Source organism: Protopterus annectens, chromosome 3.part0 (genome assembly GCF_019279795.1).
Source record: "Protopterus annectens isolate FY-2018-M chromosome 3.part0, PAN1.0, whole genome shotgun sequence".
Lineage (NCBI taxonomy): Eukaryota > Metazoa > Chordata > Ceratodontiformes > Protopteridae > Protopterus > Protopterus annectens.
Genome location: NC_056731.1, coordinates 1,338,912,459 through 1,338,933,186, shown reverse-complemented (window position 1 = coordinate 1,338,933,186; position 20,728 = coordinate 1,338,912,459). Strand labels below are relative to the sequence as shown.

The window sequence follows — 20,728 nt, the reverse complement described above, 5'->3', positions numbered from 1 at the left end:
CTGGTAACATCAATCTTTACACAGTGGAATTTTTGGATGTATTGGTGGGTAAGCAGAATGATGGTTTTCTTTTTACTGATTTATATAGAAAGCCCTTTTCTAAAAATGCCCTGTTACATGCTCAGAGTTGTCACCCACCTCACACTATCCTTAATATTCCAGGTTCACAGTTCCAACGTGTGAGAAAGATTTGTTCTTCTGAAGAACGGTATCACAATTATGCTTCGGATTTAGAGTCTAGATTTATACATAGGGGTTATCAAAGAAATATCATCAGTAGAGCCAATCATAAAGCAAGTTCTTTAAATAGGGATTCCCTATTAATAGACAGGGTACGTAGAAGTAATGGTTCCTATATTAGATTTATTACAACTTATGGAACCAACACATTTTCTATCAAAAATATATTAATGAAGCATTGGCATATATTGGAATCTGATGCATTTTTTAGCAAACATATTGATAGTGTTTGCCATTTTGGATACAAGAGGGGCAAGAACTTAGGTCAACATTTTTCAAAGTTTAAAAAAGACCGTCAACTTAACACTGATACACTGGGTGTAAAAGGAAGCACATTCTGTGGTACATGTAGACAATGTAAATTTATGGCTAAAACTACATCTTTCACTTCGGTGAATACCAAAAAGGTATTTGATATACGTAGCCTTATTACATGTAACAGTACTTGGGTAATTTACATGGCTGTTTGCCAGTGTGGTGCCTTTTATGTAGGGCAAACTTCTTGTGCGTTGAAGCAAAGGATTTGCTTACACATTAGTGATATTAAATGCCAACGCACAAGAAGTGCGCTATACAAACATAAATTAGTTCATCCCACATCACACTTTATATTCATAGGTTTGGATAAAGTTATAGCATCTGATGTAGGGGACAGTCAAAAACATCAAATGTTAACAAATAAGGAGCGCCGCTGGATTACAAATTTGGGGGCCATGTTTAAACCTGGGTTAAATGACCACTGGTAAACTTTGTGAGTTTTGTATTACAGTAAGCTTATATTTAGGGTTCCTTATATATTTCTAATTTTATATGTTTAGATATATTATTGGGACTGACAATTTGGGTAACATTTCTGTCACTGCAGGGTGGAGTTTAGTAGGGTGTTAAGTTAGGATTCAGATAGTGTTTATTTGTAACATTTACTTTTCTATTCTAATTTGCTAACTGCTTTTCTTTTCTTTTCTTTTTATTATTTTTGAAATAGGGATGTTTATTTGTGGATGTACCAGTATTAATTATTTTATTTAGTAGCTCTTTTGAGCTTGGGTTTAGTGTTTTAACAATTTAGCACTGTTTCTTTAAGGATTGACGTATACGCATTGTGCGTATATTTAGATCTGCCTTTCAAGTTATTGACTGCACACTGAGGACGCTGTGAGCGAAACCGGCCACCGGTTTGTGTTATGGGGCTGTGGAAGTCCTAATAAACCATTTTCTGCATCAAGCTGACTTTGCGATTTATTTCTTTGAGTGCTGGGATCGTTTGTGGAGTATATATATATATATATATATATATATATATATATATATATATATATATATATATATATGTATACACATATACACATATATGTATACACATATACACATATATGTATACACATATACACATATATGTATACACATATACACATATATGTATACACATATACACATATATATATATATACATATACATATACATATATATACATATATACATATATATATATATACATACATATATATATATATATACATACATATATATATATATATATACATATATACATATATATATATATATATATACATATATATACATATACATATATATACATATACATATATATATATATATATATATATATATATATACATATATATACATATACATATACATATATACATATATATATATATATATATATATATATATATATATATATATATATATATATATATATATATATATATATATATATATATATATATATATATATATATATACATATATACATATATACATATATATATATATATATACATATACATATATATACATATATACATATACATATATATATATACATATATACATATATACATATATACATATATATATATATATATATATATATATATACATATACATATATACATATACATATATACATATACATATATACATATATATATATATATATATATATATATATATATATATATATATACATACACATATATATATATATATAGATACACATATATATATATACATGCACTCTCAAATGCTACAGAACACACTTACCAGCTCACAGAAGCAGTCTGTGCCAGGATCAGTGACCTGCATAATCTGATAGTTGAATCCAGTTTCTGCACATATGGAAGTCTTAGCAATGACTTGCATGCCTACAACTCTCCCTGTGGTAAGTAGGCCCATGTCAGAGGGGATGTGCACATATTGGATAACATATTTGGAGTGAATACAAGAAGTGCTTGTGTAGGTCTCATTCATAGGCGCATATGTTAGGTTCCAGTGAGGTCATGCACTCAGCAGCAACTGAATTCACCCTGAAATGTCAGAGACAGTGCCACTGTAGCATCAAAAATGACATCTGCATATCACCACTATTCTCAGTACTCACGATAACATCAGCCTCTTCATTACTGAAACTTCCACCAGTGGAACTTGTGAATGCATGGAAAACGCATCACCACTATGAGCCCACAAACATATGATTCAAGCCTCCTACTGTGGCATGCATAGTGGGAAACATGGAAGTCAGTGTTACACAATATTTTTAAACATGCCTCTTGTTGGGCAGAATGTTGCAAGTGCAGACTGGAGATGCCTAGGACAGATGTATAGGGAAGCTAGTGGTCATATTCTCTTCACTTCATGCACAAGCTTACTATTATGACCAACAATAACCTGGTGCTTCCCCTACTGCTATATACTGTTAGGTGCCAGGCCTGCACCCATATCCAAGCTATTACATGGTATGAACGGGTCAAGTTTGTCTGCTCAGATATAGAGAAACTAAAAAATCCTCCACCTCCATAACCTAATTCAGTACTCTCCCCTACTCCTGTGGTGGTCCTGTTAGACACAATTTCCAGAACATTTTCCTTTCTCTCCACAATTTCCAGATATTTTTTTTTTTGCATGGAAGTTCATATGCAAACCCTCTTACACACCTGATGTAGGAACCTATGATGACTGCCCATGACATTCAAATACCAACACCATGTCCTGCCAGGTCTGGTCCCTGACTCACTGGTCTGAACCATGTTTTGCCAGTAGGTACTTGCCATGTATGTGGAGGGACTACACATCAAGTCACTAACTTGTGAACTTCTATAAGCATTTTCTCCCATTGGTGTGCATACCAACACCTGTAATATCTGTGAACACAGCAAATTGTTCTGTGGGTAGATGTGCTAGGCTAACCCATGCAGGTAATAATGACCATGGGTTGTCCCATCATATCTATCATAACACTAGAGTCCCCTCTCCCACCCCCAATGTACAGCACTGCAACAGTGTAATGTAGAATCATGGCAATCTCCAACCCTACAGACAGAAGTACCCTGTGCAGTGTGAGATGTTCAGAGGCAAGTACTTGGCAGGCAGTCCCCCTCACAGATATACACACAAGTGTGACATGTAATTGTGTGGTTTCCCTGAATGTGACATGCCAGGATGTCTGGGTACCCCTGAACACAGAAAAACACACACCTGTGGAACCATCACTGTGTTTGCCATAACTGAGGTTGAACAACCATATGGAGTTCACTGCGTATATACACAAACACCATAATGACTCTTCCTCTCCCTAACAAGCACCAGAGGCATTGCAGAGGTGTTAATAGGTACCTTATCAGCCTATTTATCTTTCCTTCTCTTCTCTCTCTCTCTCAGCCTCCACATATTAGTCCAACTCCTCTACATTCCACTTGTATGCTTAAAATTGGTCTGGCCCAAGGTGGAGGCACAGCTTTACACTCAACTAAAATAGGGCATTTAGCTGAGAAAGTACTCAAATCAGGGCACATGGCAATCTCTTTGAACTGCTTCATCTACGCACTACATTATGTACACCTGGTGATGTGAGCCTTGCATGCACTGTTTGGCATGAGTTATGGGGCATATATGCTCGCATATCACTGATGCCTTGATGTCCAAGTGAAAGGAAGTCAGACAAGGCCAGTAGGGGGAGGGAGGTAGAAGTTTGGAAATCTGGTCTGCTGTTGGGCTCTGGTAAGGAATCCCAGACGTGTTGAATGCAAAAGTGAATAGTACAATGAATTTATAGATATCACTGCCACTGAAAAATTCTAAGTAATAATGATTTTTAAAGTAGGACAATAACCTCATAAAGTTAAGACTTTACCAATAAGATGTTGAAACTTTATTGGAAATTATAAAGCAAAACCGGAGTCTTACTTAAAGCCCACCTGAGCGAACTGTTTCAAAGATACTCAGGAAAAGAGCATGGAACACCAGTATGAATGCAAGGTTTTTGTGCATTTGTCCACTAATAAATTTGAAACCATCAAAAATATAAAACTTTAAAAGAAATCCCTTAAATAGCTTTAAAAGTAACGTATTTCAAAATTGTGCTTAATCCTTTTCAGTTGCAATACACATTCAATGCACAAAATTGCAAATATAAACATACAAAAATTCATATTGAAAAATAAAAACTACCTACATCTATCTACACACCCACAAATATCTATATATCTACATGTATTGTGTGTGTGTGTATATATATATATATATATATATATATATATATATATATATATATATATATATATATATATATATATGATCTATATCTATCTATAGATATATATATATATATATATATATATATATATATATATATATATCTATATATATATGGGTCCACTTTGTAAATTTGAAATACTGAAATCCCGAATTTCAGTATTTTGAAACTTACAAAGCCGCAGACTCGCATTCCGAAACTGATAGAAGTGTGAAATTCAAAATACTGAAGCACGGATATTTTGAATTTCTGCTTGGTTAGGGGTTTAGTGTGTTTAAGTGTGTGTTGTAACTGTTATATGTGTGTTTGAGGGACTGTAAGATGTGTGTGTGTAAGTTTCATTTGTGTTTCTGTTTGTGCAATCTTGTAGTTAGAATATATAAGTAGGAGGGGTGTGGGGATGCAGCCCCCCCTGCTTATATGTAGTTTAAATGAGTTTGACTGTGGGGGGGGGGGAGCTGTGTGTATGTTTATGTGTGTACTGTATGTGTAGCATAATTACGGGATTTTGAATTTCGCGGTTGTGTGTTTTCAAAATTATGAGTTGTGGTTGGGTTTTCTGCTTAGCGGTTTCGAATACTGAAATTTGAGATTTCAGTATTTCGAAATTACAAAGTGGACCCATATATACATACACACACACATATGCATAAATATAAATACATATACATATATATATATATAGAGAGAGAGAGAGAGGTGCAAGGACTAACCTAAACAGTAATTCTGGACATTATAGGTTCATAGGTGTGTACTAGGGTAACGATCTCAAGGGCCTTTTTAAGCCTAGGCATGCATCCCAAATCTCTGACAAGTTTTGGTACCCTTGATAAGTGTAAGATGGGAGATGAAACATTTACAAGTAGGGGCCTGGGAGATGAACCATTTACAGGCTGCCTGTTCAAAGAGTTGAAAGAAATACTCAGGGGGAAAAAAGCATGGAACACCAGTATGAATACATTTGAGACCATCAAAAATGTCAAGCTTCCAAAGTATCCACTTTAATATCTTTAAAAGTAATGTATTTCAAAACTATGCTTAATCTTTCAGTTACCGTAGACATTAGTGTGGGTGAGGGATTCTATGACTGCTCCTAATTTGCAGTCATCTGGAAATTTAGTCAGCCACAGGCAATTGCATTGGTCTTGACTTCAAAGTAAATGCCAAAAAGGAGCAGTCCCAGGACCGATCCTTAAGAAACTCCGCTTCTGCCTGGCCTCTTCAGACTCCCCAATTCTTATTTCCTAGGTCCTGTCTATGAGCCAGCTGGCTATCCATCGGGTGCCACAGGAGTTTATACCTAACGTCCTGAGATTGTCAAAAATATCAGAGAGGGGTACTGTGTCAAATGCCTTGGCCATGTCAAGGTACGCAGTGTGAACCATTTTGCCCTTATCCACTGATTTGATGACCTTCTCAAAGATACACACCAGCTTAAGTAGGCATGACCTGCACTTGACAAAACCAAATTTGGTTGGGTCCCGTGTTTGGAGGGTTCCGGTGTCATCATTGGTCATTCTTGTGATGAAACAAGGTAGTGCCATCTGTGCCAAGGTGAGTAGGACACTGCATGTGTAACATACACCAGCATAGCTAGTTGGAGTTTTGTAAAGAATTTTGTCATTTGACTATCACACTTATTTATGCAGATGCTTGTGTTAAAAATATTTGTAAAGTTGCTTACGTTAAAAATGCATTAATAGGCCCTGCTGGACAGAAAAGAGATATACATGCATCTCAGACAGTATAATTATAACTGATTAAATGTAGAGGTTTTATCAGAGAATTCTGAAAGGGAAGAGGTTAATCTCAGTCCAGCTAATATTGAAAAATAGGTTGAAAATTAAATGGATTGGTTTAGGCCATAAAGATTTTATATTACAGGTCTGACTGCAGCCAGATAACAAAAAGTCTGTGACAACCAGGACTATGAATCCTACTGTATTGTCCTTAGGGGTGAACTAATTGCTACCCTAGAAGGGTAAAAGTTTTTGAAATTGTTTTATAGCACTCAGATGTGGCAACAGATCTTAGCAAAGCTCTGGATGTGTACAGTACCACAGTCAGGTGACGAGATGTGATGTGATTCTATAACCAGCAATTAAATTATTTTTTAGATATTAGTGAGAGAAATGATGGAAGGGAGGCCGCGGTGGTACAGCGGTTAGCATTGCTGCCTCACAGCAACAGGTTCTCCAGTTCGATCCTCAGCTGGGGTGCCTTCTGTGCTGAGTCTGCATGTCCTCCCTGTGGTCATGTGGGTTTCCTCCAGGTGCTCCGGTTTCCTCCCACATCCCAAAGACATGCTGCAGGTGGATTGGACACTCTATAGTTGGCCCTAGGTGTGTGTGCCTTCCATGGAAAGTTGGATGCTGGGCTAGCAACTCGACACTGTAAAAACTCCACTGCCAATCATGAGCAGACAGGTGATCCACTGTGGCGACCATTAACTGGGAAAAAGACGAAAGAAGTGAGAGATATGATGGAACTCTTGCAGCAGCACCTTGGTTTCTGGAGCCTGACAGGAAAGATCTCTCAGATATTTCACACAGCCTCACACCTTATCTTGCCTTGGTGTAGTACGCAACTCAACACTCATCACCTTGCCTTGTTGTAGTAAGTACCTTAACTAGAGAACTGTAATTCTTCGGTCAGGAAAATATAGTGAAATTAGTTAAGTATTTTTTTTCTGCGTCTGTGTGAATCTATCCAACTGTGTTTTTTTTATATCTCCTGTGACTGAAACTCTGGTGTTTATTTTAACTAGATATTCAGTACTCTCATGTTTTCTATTTTATTATTTATTATCAAATATTTTGATACCTTTCATTGTGGCTGGTCTTTAATTCTTTTAACATCTTTAGAGTACTTATGCTTATTTTAGTAACACTGTGGCTGCTCCTGGACACCTTGCTGTTCTGGTCATTTGTATTAGTATTAATTTTACTCAGTATAATTGGGTAACCTTGTAAAAGCCTTACAGTAGCTGACTAGTGGCAGCATAACTACCTTATAGTCTGGGCAGAGGGGACACAACTGGTAAATCTGTTATAGCCTTTTCCAGGTGTGTGTGTGTGTGTGTGTGTGTGTGTGTGTGTGTAAATCAAATATCCAAGTGTGCATGTCAGCTACTTGGAACAGGGACACACAGCTCCAAAGGGGTCAGTGTGAAGTCTTGTTTGGGGCCTGGATAGAGAGAGTGTCAATGTGATCTGAAGTGTGCTCCCTGTGTATTCTTAACACACACACACACACACACACACACACACACACACCTAGACATTTTTTATAAATATTGACAAGTACAGTTTTATGCACTGTTTATATCTCTGGTAACTGATTTTTTGAGTAATATGACCGTTAAGGCAACGATGGGCAAGTTTTACATTTCATACACAAATATTTAAGTGGATTTTTGGAAGTTTTAAGTTTGCGATTAATCTTTGTATTTACTAAAGAGGCAAAAGGACTAAAACCATTTAAAACATTCAGTCAGATGTTTTTATGTTTACCTCTGTTTGTTTGTTATATGAAAATTGCCAAAATCACTTACAGCACTTAACTAAAAGCACTACACAAAGCTTATGTTCCAGTCAAACTGGTGCAAGAACTAAACAGAAATAAAATCATGAAAAATACATTTCTTACCTCCATGTAATACTTTAGAAGAAATGATTCATTCACAGCTCCACCAGCAGCATACATTCCTGCATAGCCCATGGATTTGGAAATTTCTAAGAGCTCTCTTGAACCAGCCCGATATCCATCAGCAAAAATAGCTCCATCGGTGCCATAAGCTGCTCTTCCTACTTGCATTCCTACGACACTGCTGGTCATGTGTGCACCTGCTGCTATTCCCAAACCATGCATTTGTGCACCTGCAGCTATTCCTGATGCAGACATGTGTGCACCTGAAGACATTCCTGAGGCCTGCATTGACTTTTCAGAAAATGAACCCGCAGCAAAACTAATAGGCACCTGCAAAGGAAGGGTCAAGGTCTTTTTAAAAGTAATCATTTAAGGTGAATGAAATACTTCATTAACAGTTTTAATACAAACTACTTTAATACTTATCAAAATTAAGTGGGGCTGATAAGAGTCACACAGAACAAACAACGCAATGAAATACATACATACTTTGGGGTAGAGATGCTATTAAAGTACAAGCTTACTGAGACTAAGCCTGTCAACAAAATAAACATCTATATCAGCTTGTCAAGACTAGAATCCCATATGCTAATATGCAGTGTATAAACAGTCTTCGAGTAAGTCAACCTATCACCAGCAAACATGCAAAGGCATGCAGAAGCAATGCAGTGTGCTGGAGAGTGTCAAATATCTCAGTAAGATCCTTGTGCAATCTGTTCAGCTCAGTCCTCATGCCTTTATATAATACAACCACTTACAGTACCAAAGGTATCATTATACACAGTCTCGCTGTACATAAACTGTGGGTTTTCTCTACTTGCATGCTTCTCCAAAGCTGCCATGTTATAACACTGGAATGCAGAGCACAATACTTATTACTGATCCCATTCACTGACTTGTGGTCATGTATAACCATATCCTCAGTTGATATTCGACATTCAGGACTGGTGCTACAGACAAGTCAAGAGCCCACTCACCCTATAACAGTAAGTTACAGCTGGGATAAGCAGGAGAGATGAAGGAGGTTTTAATGCAGCTAAAGCAATGGTACAGAGGCCTAAGCAGCGAGTTTTTAATTTAAGAGATCAAAGGAACTACAAGGAAAATAAGTCTGAAGACTGTGTGCGCCTTACCAAACAGCATCCTCAAGATATAATCCCTGCTTTCAGGGCAGCAAAACATTCCAGACCAGGGATGAAATTGTGGATACCCATCCAACTGTCAAGGTTAGTCCAATAGCAGCTAAGGGAGTCACTCTGTTTAACACAAAAGAGGAACCCTAAGGTAATGACTCTATCCTTCAAATGTGTTTCATTTATTTGCTGGTGGAGGTTTAAATTGTTGGTTTTGGTGTCTGTGCAGCTGCTCATCCTGTAAAGGTATAACAGATATATTAGAGTGGTCTCTTTAATGGCATGGAAGGGAGGACACTGATCTCCACACAGGAGTCTATAAGGGACACGGTATAGGGGGATAGGGCTTCTAGTCTTAGTAGAAAAGGTTTTTAAGCCAATATTGTTCTTCATTAGGAACCTATTGGGTGTTTAACTACATGACATGCATGATTAGGTACATGATGAAGCAGGCACTGAACTCAATAACTGGTCTAATCAGGGCAGAATACAGGGGGACAATAATGTCCGTTGACCTAAATGACATACCCATCAGTCATGCTAGGCAGAAGAGTTTATGGGTCCACTATGAATAATCACATCTGATTTAATTGACTCATCATTCATCCCCAAAACATAAACAACTTTTTTTTGCAAGGAGGGCAAGCTACCACACCCCAAATTATATATATATATATATATATATATATATATATATATATATATATATATATATTATATGTACACACACACATATAAATAATACATATATATATATATATATATATATATACACACACACACACACACACACACACACACACACACACACACACACACACACACACACACACCTCTTGGCTTATTACAAACTTGAAGAGTAGGAAAGTGAGGGAAATGCAACATGTGCTCTTCTTCGAGCCAGCACACTGAGATAGATCATCAGCAATCTTTTACTTTTGACTGAGTGACAATCATCTATGCACAACAAGGCTTCCAAGATTTCCTAAACACTGTCATAACAGTGTGATCAACAGTGACAGAACTGTCAACGTAGGTGAATATACCCCTGACTACAGTATTCACGTGAAGTGGGGGTACTGACTATACTGTAAGGTGTAGAGGAGTGTTTCTCAAAGGCAAGAATTCTATACTTTTTCTGCATTTAGCTACTACATGTCAAGCAGCTTAAAGTCTTACAAAGGCTCATAGGTAAACATTAGGCTGCTGATTGGGCTGAACACTTGTAGCCTAGCCATCACAAATTCCACAACTTACTCCACATCTTTAAATTATGGCAAAGGGGGCCAGTCCTATGGTGAATTTAAGGTGACCCAGCTACTCATCTGGGTTGTGTTTATGGAGAGTAAGGTAGCTAATTTGCTTAACTGTAAAGGAGAAGAAATCTTTTCTAGATCAGCGGAATTTTTTGAGAACCATCTAACCCTCCAGCTAGTTCTGTTTATGCTGTGATGCAGAGTTTCCAACTTTGGAGCAGGTGTTCATTGGGTTACAAGTTTTGCAAACATGTAGGAGGGTCACACAAGACTGGGACACTTGAGGACTTACAGGAAAAAAAAGGCAGAGGTCACCTCTTAGCAGTATGTATGAAACCTAGTATTGGCAAAATACTTTAAGGTGATCTGTCATGAAAACCATGGCTCTTGGTGAGGAAGTGCTGAATTTTTTCAAGTTCGATCACGTTTGGAAAAATACACACCAAAGGTACCACTGCATTTTATTATGGTCCTAAAAACAGTGGACTAGCGAGGGACTGGAATTTCCTTGGACCTAGAAGATACGTCTTTTATGATCAGGAGAGCTAGACAGAAGAACACTAACAACAAATTCAAAGTGCTCAAATTATTACCCAGGTCCAAAATGACCACATTTGTTTTCAGAGGGTGTTGGCTATGTGGTATGTGCAGGAGTGGTTGTGCTTCAAAAATTAAAAAAAATACTATACTTTTTGCATTTAGCTTTAGATAATAATCCTGGGATTACAGGGCAGTACGTGTTAGGTCCTTTTGGAGGTTCTGCGAGGCCTCTGAAGAATTTATGGCAGCTCAAGGTTTGCAATTATTTGCAAATGTGGACAGGCAAAGACTATTAATGCTGGTTTTAATCTCAGAGAAATAAATACCAAACAGAACCAGCCACAACACTAATCCCTAGAGGAGTGCACTAGTAATGAGCCTTTTAGAGGCAGCATGACCCCCAATCATGAATACGTTCTGTTTTTTGCTGTCCAGAGGGGTTACTTGTTCTATTTAGTAGTTTGTTCTTAATACTAGAATGTGGAATGGCCTTTGCCAGGTCAATGCAAGTGGTGTGTATGATCCCAAAAAAAAAAAAAAAAAAAAAAAAAAAAAAAAGCTGCTAAGTGTAATAGGCAGAATCTTTCTTTTCCAAACCCAGACTGATTTGGATCCAGGATCTATAAGCTGCCAAAGCCTTTGTTTGAGAGTTCCAGAATGATGTGCTCCATTACTTTACAAATATAGCTGGTAAGGCTTATTGGTCTGTATTTGACAGTAATAACCACCCTTGCGGGGGAGGGGGGTGACCACAGCTGTTCTCCACATCTCTTGCACAAAACTAGTTTCAAGGCTGAAGCTGAGATTTAGTACCAAGTTGGTCAGAGTATCCTTCCTACTGACATGAAAGTAGGCAATCACATTGTTTGGAACCACAGAGTTACTGTTCTTGGCATTGAAGAGTGGTCTTAGTATGTGGTCTGCGGTGATATGTGGGGGGTGGGTGCAAACATGATGGGAAGACCGAGAAGTAGAAGGTGTCTCACAGTAAAGTGGTGTCTTCAGGAAAAAGCAGCTTTGCCCTTTACTTAGTTTTGTCCCTAAGAATTTACAGGACACTGGAAGTACCAGGACTTTCTATGGATTTTAAAGTGATTGAGGAGACAGAATTTCTTATGGATAGATCCCAGGGTGATACTATAAATAACAATGCCTTTGGAGAACACAGTAATGGAGAACTTTGAATCAACTAGTGGTCTTAATGACAAAGTATTTTGCAAACAATCTAGGAATCATAGGATGATTGAGGACCTAGGCCTAGTCACGAACCTCAGTATATCAGAGTTTATTGCACATCTCAAGTCTGTGACTGAGTAGACAGTAGATGTCTGTAATGTCTGTTAAGTAACTATTTATTAACTCATACTATTTTAGCTACATTAGGCTAGTGATCTCTTTTCAGGGGGAAACCCAAACTGGTATTTCTACTACTAGTGGACATGCCTCTCAAACTTTTAGTGCAAAAAATATGGACAAAGCCTGACAGAATGGGGGGACAAAGGCTAAAAAAATAAGGACAGATTTTAAATATTGCACTTAGAAAGTTGATAGAACAGGATTTGTCTTAGCATGCATTTTTCTGAAGGATATGAAGTTTGAAACACAAATGTATATTATTTGGTGACTTCACTCCTCAAATCATCCCAGTGATTTGCCAGAAAATCACAAATTTTATGAGGAATGCACCAAAAATATGAGGCAAAAATCTGGACAGTTGAGAGGTATGCTAGCGGAAATTTGACCAGGGCATGTGGAACCTTCTCCTACTGTTTTCAATAGGTGTCGTGATCTTTTACATCCACCCGAACTACCGCCAACTCAAGCAAATAGAACCTGGGGTTAACATTACATCCAAAGAATGATGCACACTGGACTACAAGGTACTGCTGCAGTAGATTTAGAAAAAAAATCTGATTTTTGTATGAGATTTTTAAAGCTCTGTAGATTATCTCATTCAGGTATGTTACACCCCCCCCCCCCCATCATCTTAAAGATGTCAGCTGAAAACTGATGCCTCTCTTATACCACTTGATGTCCACTTAAATTTGCAGACACCAAGAAAGGTTAGGTAGAAGTCTGGAAATTGGGCCAGCCATCAGGTTCCTGGCAGACAGGAACCTCAGATGTCATGAATGGAACATTAAATATTAAGATGAATAAACATACTTAACTTGGTCAGATGGTATCTACAAGGAAAAGGCCTTCCTTTTGTCATTTTGCTTTGACTAGTACTCGTTGAATGACTGTTATGGAAAGGCACAGAAAAGCCCCCCCTGTCCAGCTGATGGAAGCTATGGTCATTCATGCCCATGCACATAGATGAAGCGTCTGGTGGTTGGCTTTAACTGTACACAGGTCCACATCTTCAAATTGTGGTTCAGCTTCTGGAAAGAGCATTGCTGAAGAATATTGCTTCTATGGTCAGGATGAAGGGTGACCTGTGTAAGGACAGATGTTATCATCCTGATCATGTAGGCTAATTTTGAGTCATCTGTACTCCTGAATCTTGTAAATTCTATACAGATTTTGGAAGCAGAAAGTTAGAAGTCTAATTCAATGGACTCTTGTGCTGCATATAAATGTATTAATTTGTCTGTACAAAGTATCCCCACATTCATTTGACAGTTTCTACTAATGAAACATCTCTGAGTAGGGAGCCAGTGGAGATGGGAACCCCTCTCCACTGTGTAGTAGCCCGGGGGGGGGGCAGCAGTTGATGTATGTATGCCAAATACTCCCCCAACTTTGAGCTAGGGACAGCTTCAGCAAAGGATCCTTTTTTCTTCTTCTTTACTGTGACATTACTCTAAAGGCTTGGGGGCGGGAGGCTGCTCAGCCCTGAACCATACTACAAATTAGCCATAAAATGTATGGAATTGAAGGAGGAAGCCAGGGTATCCATACCTATCTGTCCAAATGACAGCATACAAAGATGTCTGGACATCACACAAGTAGGAATTGGCTTGGAAGAGGCCATAAGGAGATAAATCGAGCTGACAGCTGAGACTGGAAGGGGAAAATTGACTAAAATATTTTGCAAAACTGTTTCAGGTACTGAGAAACAAACCTTCAACTCAATTACTCAACAGGGAGACCCTGAAGTGTCATTTGGGTACATACTAATATAGGCAACAAGTTGGTTGCAGTAAGCAAAATAATAGATAACAGGCCACCCCCTGAGGTTGGGTTATATCTAGAGAAGTCAGCAAAAGCAGGGCAGAAAAAAAACAGCCAGGTCAGGGGCCAACCCAGGGCTCATCAGACACTACTTTTACTAAAACTGATGGCATCACCAAGGTCTCACACACTACTCTCTGCCTTAGAGACTGAAGTCTTCTTAATTTTTTTTATACTGTGTGTGTGATACATTTTCAGAGATGTTTTTCTTCTGGGAGAAGTAATCATTGAAGGGCAATTATGGTCTGAGGAGGCAGATATGCCGGCAAGGGTACCAGTCATATGTGACACAGGAAATTAGGTTTTAGACCTAATGAACAGCATCTTTTTTAAAGAAGATTTTGCATCATGCATCACTAAAACACTGTGGTTCTTATTAAAGCAGTATAAACAATATTGATGACAGTCCGTAAAGAGACTACCTCCTAACAAGCACATCAACCCTTTTTGCAAAAGATTAGACCAATAGTAGATGGCAAACAATCAAATACTTGCTTTATCACTAAATTATTAGATATTAACTTACAAAAATGGTAGATGGCATTTCCCTACATAACTAGAGACTCGTGGCAATTTTTGGAAATGTTAGACAGGATGGTAATAGATGAAAATATTATAATGGTTACCATAGATGTCTGTAACCTTTTCTCTATTATATCCCACGAGCAGGGTTTGGAATGGCTTGAAATCCAGTTAATAAAGATTGGCTTATATGATCAAGACCAAATGAATAAATATGTTGCCTTAATGGAAATTGTGCTAAAAAATAACTATTTACTTTGAAGGACAATATTACAAACAACTAACAGGAGTTGCAAGGGGGGGGGGGCAGCTTGTGCCCCCATTTTTGCCAATTATGTCATGTCCCATTGGGAACAACAGTTTATTATGCAAGGGGTTTATTCATCTAAGATCGGATATTATACCAGGTTCCTGGATGACCTTTTTGTCGTGTGGAAGGGAACTGAGTTTGAACTCAAACAATTTTTTGATTACATTAATCAGTCAGTGGATTTTTTTTAAAGTTCACGTATACTTATAGTGGGACACACATTTCTTATTTAGATGTAGATTTGACATTAGAAGAAGAAGAGAGAAAGTTGATGTCAGCCATCTATAGGAAGTCTACCTTTCCAAATTCGTATGTGGTATATGAGAGCTGGCACCCGTCCCATCAGAAAAAAATGATAGTAAAGGGTTAGATGGTCCGGGCTGTCAGGATGGTGACTTCCGATAGTGAATTTGTAGATGAGATACATTTTATTATGGAACTCTTCTGCATGAGAGGGTATCCAAAGGAATTACTGAGTCAAATTAGTGAAGAAATTAAACATAAGCGTAAGGAGGGCATATATAAGCCTATTTTGGCAGGTGGACATGGAACTAGTGTAATGCCCCACAACACTGGCGAGGATGGATTAAATAATGATTATTGTTTGAGCTTTATCACTACATATAATTTGGATGCAAATGAAATAGCAGAAATTATTAGTAATAATTGGGAAATTTTAAAATATGATTTAAATGTAGGGCAGAGGGTGGGTAACCTACCCAAGATAATATATAGAAAGGATAGATCTTTTAAGAATATTTTAAAGACAAGTGCCAAGGAAAGTAGTAGTTATAATAATAGAGCAAAAGGGAATTTTAAGTGTAGGATGTGTACATTCTGTCCCTACATTTTAGAAACAGGTGATTGTTACAAGTTAAATGGGACACCTATATTTATTAATGGACATTATAATTGTTGTAGTTTAAATGTGGTGTATGTAGCGAAGTGTCAAAAACACCCCATATTTTATTTAGGGAAAACCAGTAGGTATTTTAAGAACAGAATTGCAGAACATTTACTGGATATTAGACATGGTAGGATGATTAACGCATTAAGTAGGCATGTCAACGAATATACTGATCATGCATTGAAGTTTTTAGTAATTCAACAAATTATTAAAGATTTCCAGGGGAAAATATGGATATACACTTGGAAGTGAGTTAAAATGGCAATTGCCTTTAAACGCAACTGAATATCCAGGTATTAATGAGACTACTGCCATTTCATGTGTTTTAAAATTGAAAAATATTTTAGGATGATGTTTTAACAGATGTGTGTTTGTTATATATGTATTTTCTTTAATAATGTATAACAAATGGTTTTAATGTTTCTTTAATTGAATTTAATGTAATATTGTAGTGTAATTAATTGGTTGATTGATCAATTGATGTATCATTTAAAGGCTGGGTGGGGGAGATAATGTTGTTCTGAGAAAGTCCCTACGGAGTGGGAAGAAAGCGCTTAACTTGGTCATTAAAGTTGTATTCCTTCAGTGCTGTGCTTTTTGGTTCAACAGTTTGGTTCCAGTAGAGGTATTAACTCGGACAGAATGTACATAATATAACCCCAAAATAATAATTGGTCTGCACAGAGGTTGCATTTCACAGCAGCGCTGGTATTTAGCTGAAAGCTTTGAAACACATCCAATAACTACTTTCATTCACCAATAAAGACTTAAAAACTGTGGGACAATGAAGTAAAAATGAAACATTGGCACTTTCCTACTTATTTGGTTTAAAAGACGCAACTAATTTTTTTCTAAAAAAGAAAGGACCTTAAGGAATGGGTAGTGGAAATGAGAATTATTAGGGAAAACAGACACGTCTTCAGAAGGAATAGCTAAGCAGTAAAATTACATGAAAACTGAGTTTAAAATAAGGCAGAGAAGTGAGAAAGGAATTATTTAGAATGGTTGTCAAAGTATCGCAAAAGGGGAAGTTCACAAAAAAAGAACAGGAGTAAAGGAAAAATGAAGGAATGTTTGGATAATATGCATGTGGTTAGAAAGACTGCTGTTAAACAAGCATTTTTCATAACTCCAGGATATAAACACTCTTACTACAATGACTTTTAGAAGAAAGTAGAAAAGGTTGTTGCCAAACGTAAGGAACCTATGACAGGAAAACTAACCAGATATCTTATTAGCAGTATTAGAGAGGTTTCAAAAATTCTATGATAATTTGTATAAAGCAGAGGAGTGAGGAAATAAGGCAAAGCAAAACATAACACTTATGGAAGGCATAACTATGACAAGCCTCGAGGAAAATGAGATTCAACAGTTAATAACCAAGAGAGGAAGGGATGAGATAAAAATTGTGATGTATTAATCATTCAGCAGGGAAGCCTCCAGGAACACATGGTATTCCTGCAGAACCCTGGAAGTTCAAAGGAAAAAAACTGACAAATGTGTTAGGTTTTGAACAATATTTTAAAAGGAAAAACAGAACTAGCACCTTGAAAGAAAGGCATGTTGGCTGCATTACACACAGAAGATAAACAGCCCACATACCTGGCTTCATATAAGGCAGTTTAAAATGTAAACCATGATTACAAACTGTTTATATTTATACTAGTTTGCTCGAATGGTTGCCAAAAACAGATAAATATGGATCAATGTAGTTTTGTGGTGGGGAGGTAAACCGAACAATGGTGATCCAGATGGTCTTGATGCAGAGAAAGCAGTCAACTGGGATATTAAGAGTGGGGCAATAGTAAAATGTAGGTTCCCCATTAAAATAAAAGTGTTTATTAGGAGACTATAAGAAGAGTCAGAGGCAAAATTTAAGGTGGGATGGCTCCTCTCTAACAAGCAGTGATGCAACAGATGAGACTGTCTTCTTTCCCACTTACGTGCTCCATACATGGAGCCATTAATAAAGAAATTAAGGGAATCTCACATTCAAGGATATAACTGGTATGGTAATCAAGAAAAGTTAAGCTTATTCATAGATGGTATTATTTTGTAGTTGATAAATCCAGAAAAAAACATCTCTGTATTGTGGAATATTTTGAGACAGTTTTCAAGACTTTTCAGGGTATAAAACAAATGAAGAATGAATGAATAAAGACTATTGTCATTAACTATACCCCACACATGAAATGATTCAACCATACCCTACCGGAACATAAATGCATGACATAGTCTGGTGCATGTATTACAAAGAGTTCTATTACTGCCGTCAAGGATATGTAGGAATTGACTAAAAAGATAATAAATTGACTAAAAATACAAAATTTGAGAAGTGGTAAACTCTTGATTATGGATATGGATACTAAGATATAAGCAGCGAAAATGTTTCTAGTCTCTTAATTTTATATACAAGTCAGTATTTTTATCAACCAGAGAAGTTGGTGACCACAATTAATCAAGAGTTGAAGGAATTTATTTTGGATGGGAAGAAGGGAAGACTTGAGTGAGAGATATTATTTCTCCAATACTAAAGTACTAGGGGTCACTACTGACAAAAGCTTGAAATTTGACTTGCATATCCAACAGTCAAAAAAAAACACCAAAAGAGTTAAACAGTATCAGTAAAAGTAGTTGCAGGATAACCCTTGCTTCCACCATGTCTCACATGCCTGGACCTCCATTCTTCTCCCTATGTGACTCACTGAAAACCCACACATCTTCAAATGGAATTCCTCCTTAACTCTTTAGCTGTGCTACTGTTAATCCATGAGAAAATACAAATGAAAGTGAAATGCAAATGGCATTTCCCCTAACTAGAACCATGTGTTGCTATATTACACTCAAATGTTTTATAAAATGGTCTTATTCCTTGCTGTATAAAATTAAAACTGTAAACTATACTCCCCCATCTGTGGCATAGACTACCTCTCCACATCAAGCAGAGTACCTCTTTACGCCTTTTTAATTGCACCCTGGACAACTGGATGGGAAACAGAAAATACATCCCTGGTATTCCACCTGTGTCCCTGCTGGACAGGGTCATTGGGTACTGATTTGTCTAAACATGGGCTAAACTCTTGGCTAGGCTTATAAGGGCCTCAGGGCCAATAGCCTAGCAACTTCCTATGATCTTCTACATGCTTTTTAAAACTAATTAGCACTACCACAAGAAGTGATGTAGTTAACATTCTGCTGAACTGCCTCAGAACAAAAACTGTACACTACACTTCTTCAAATATGTATTAAATGCATTCCTACACCCTTCTGTATTACTTTGTCTTACAAATGTATAATGTTATATGTACTACTATTATGCATACATTTTTATAATTTGCATGGAATGTGAAAATGTGATGATACAATTGAAGAGCAGCGCTTTCTATGTAATTAGAGCTTTTCTCTACAAAACTCAACTGTAAAGCAGCCTTGTGCCCAGCTGGACTTTCTCAGCAAACAAAATGACACAAAATAAATGAATAAAAAAAAAAAATTATCTCCAGAATAAGGGTGTTAGTACTACTGATTTTGAATGGAAATCTTACAGCTATGCATTTAAGGCTTATATACACAGCACAGGCAGATGGTTAGAAATTACAGAGGAAATGCATAATTATGAAATGAGGGGCTCAAGAAATAAGGAGAGAATAGGATTTTTGATGCAGGCTGAGATAAGCAACTGCTATAAACAGTTTTATATTTATAACATAGCAGAAAGTATTTTATGTACTAAATCAACATGAGAATGGAGGAAGATTTTACCAATGGGGAAGACTGCAAGTAGGGGTGTAAAAAATCCAACTCCCTCTTGCCTATGTATCACAGAAAATTAGCAAAAGAGCTAAGGTATTGGGAACAACTAACTATAGAGGGGAAAAGTAACAGAATGGGATGAGGGCAAGCAGAAGTCTGGACTCCAAGCTACAGACTGCCTTCCCTACCAGGGACTGAGAGTACAGGGGAGAGAGTAAAGGATACTGGAGTCCTAAAAAGCCGCGGTTTAAAAGGGATAATTAGTCAGACACAAAATATTACATGATAACTACAAGAATCAATAAGAGGAGGTTAGAAAAAAATTGATAAAGGGAATGGAAAAGTAATAAAAAAGGAACAGTGGAAAGACATCTGCTCCTTAGTACACAACAATATCCAGAAGGTTTATAATTTTTGCTTGAGATTGTTTGTACAGGTTTTGTATGCTCCAAGCAAACTTCAGAGAATTTTTCCTCAAGTAAATAGCAACTGTTGGAGGTGTGATCAGAAAGACAGGGATAAAACAAGTTTGCAGATTTTAAAAAATTCCTTACAGGGTACTTTGTCAGAAGTGTTGAGAGAGCAAATTATTCTTCTGAGCTGAGGTCAGAACTGCTAGACACAGTAAGGCTTTGCTACGTTTAGTGCTATTGGCTGGCAAAAAAAAATGCTGGAAAATGGAA

The 20,728-nt window shown here is 37.1% G+C and overlaps 1 protein-coding gene across 1 annotated transcript in view; it reads right to left on the bottom strand.

Moving 5' to 3' along the window:
- The window catches only part of LOC122796737 (desmoglein-2-like), a 1,662,953-nt gene that overhangs the window by 24,531 nt on the left and 1,617,694 nt on the right, over positions 1-20,728 (bottom strand). Inside the window, exon 14 of the mRNA XM_044065446.1 lies at positions 8,448-8,777. Within this exon, the coding sequence (XP_043921381.1) occupies positions 8,448-8,777 (330 nt within the window). The remainder of the gene's footprint in view (positions 1-8,447; positions 8,778-20,728) is intronic.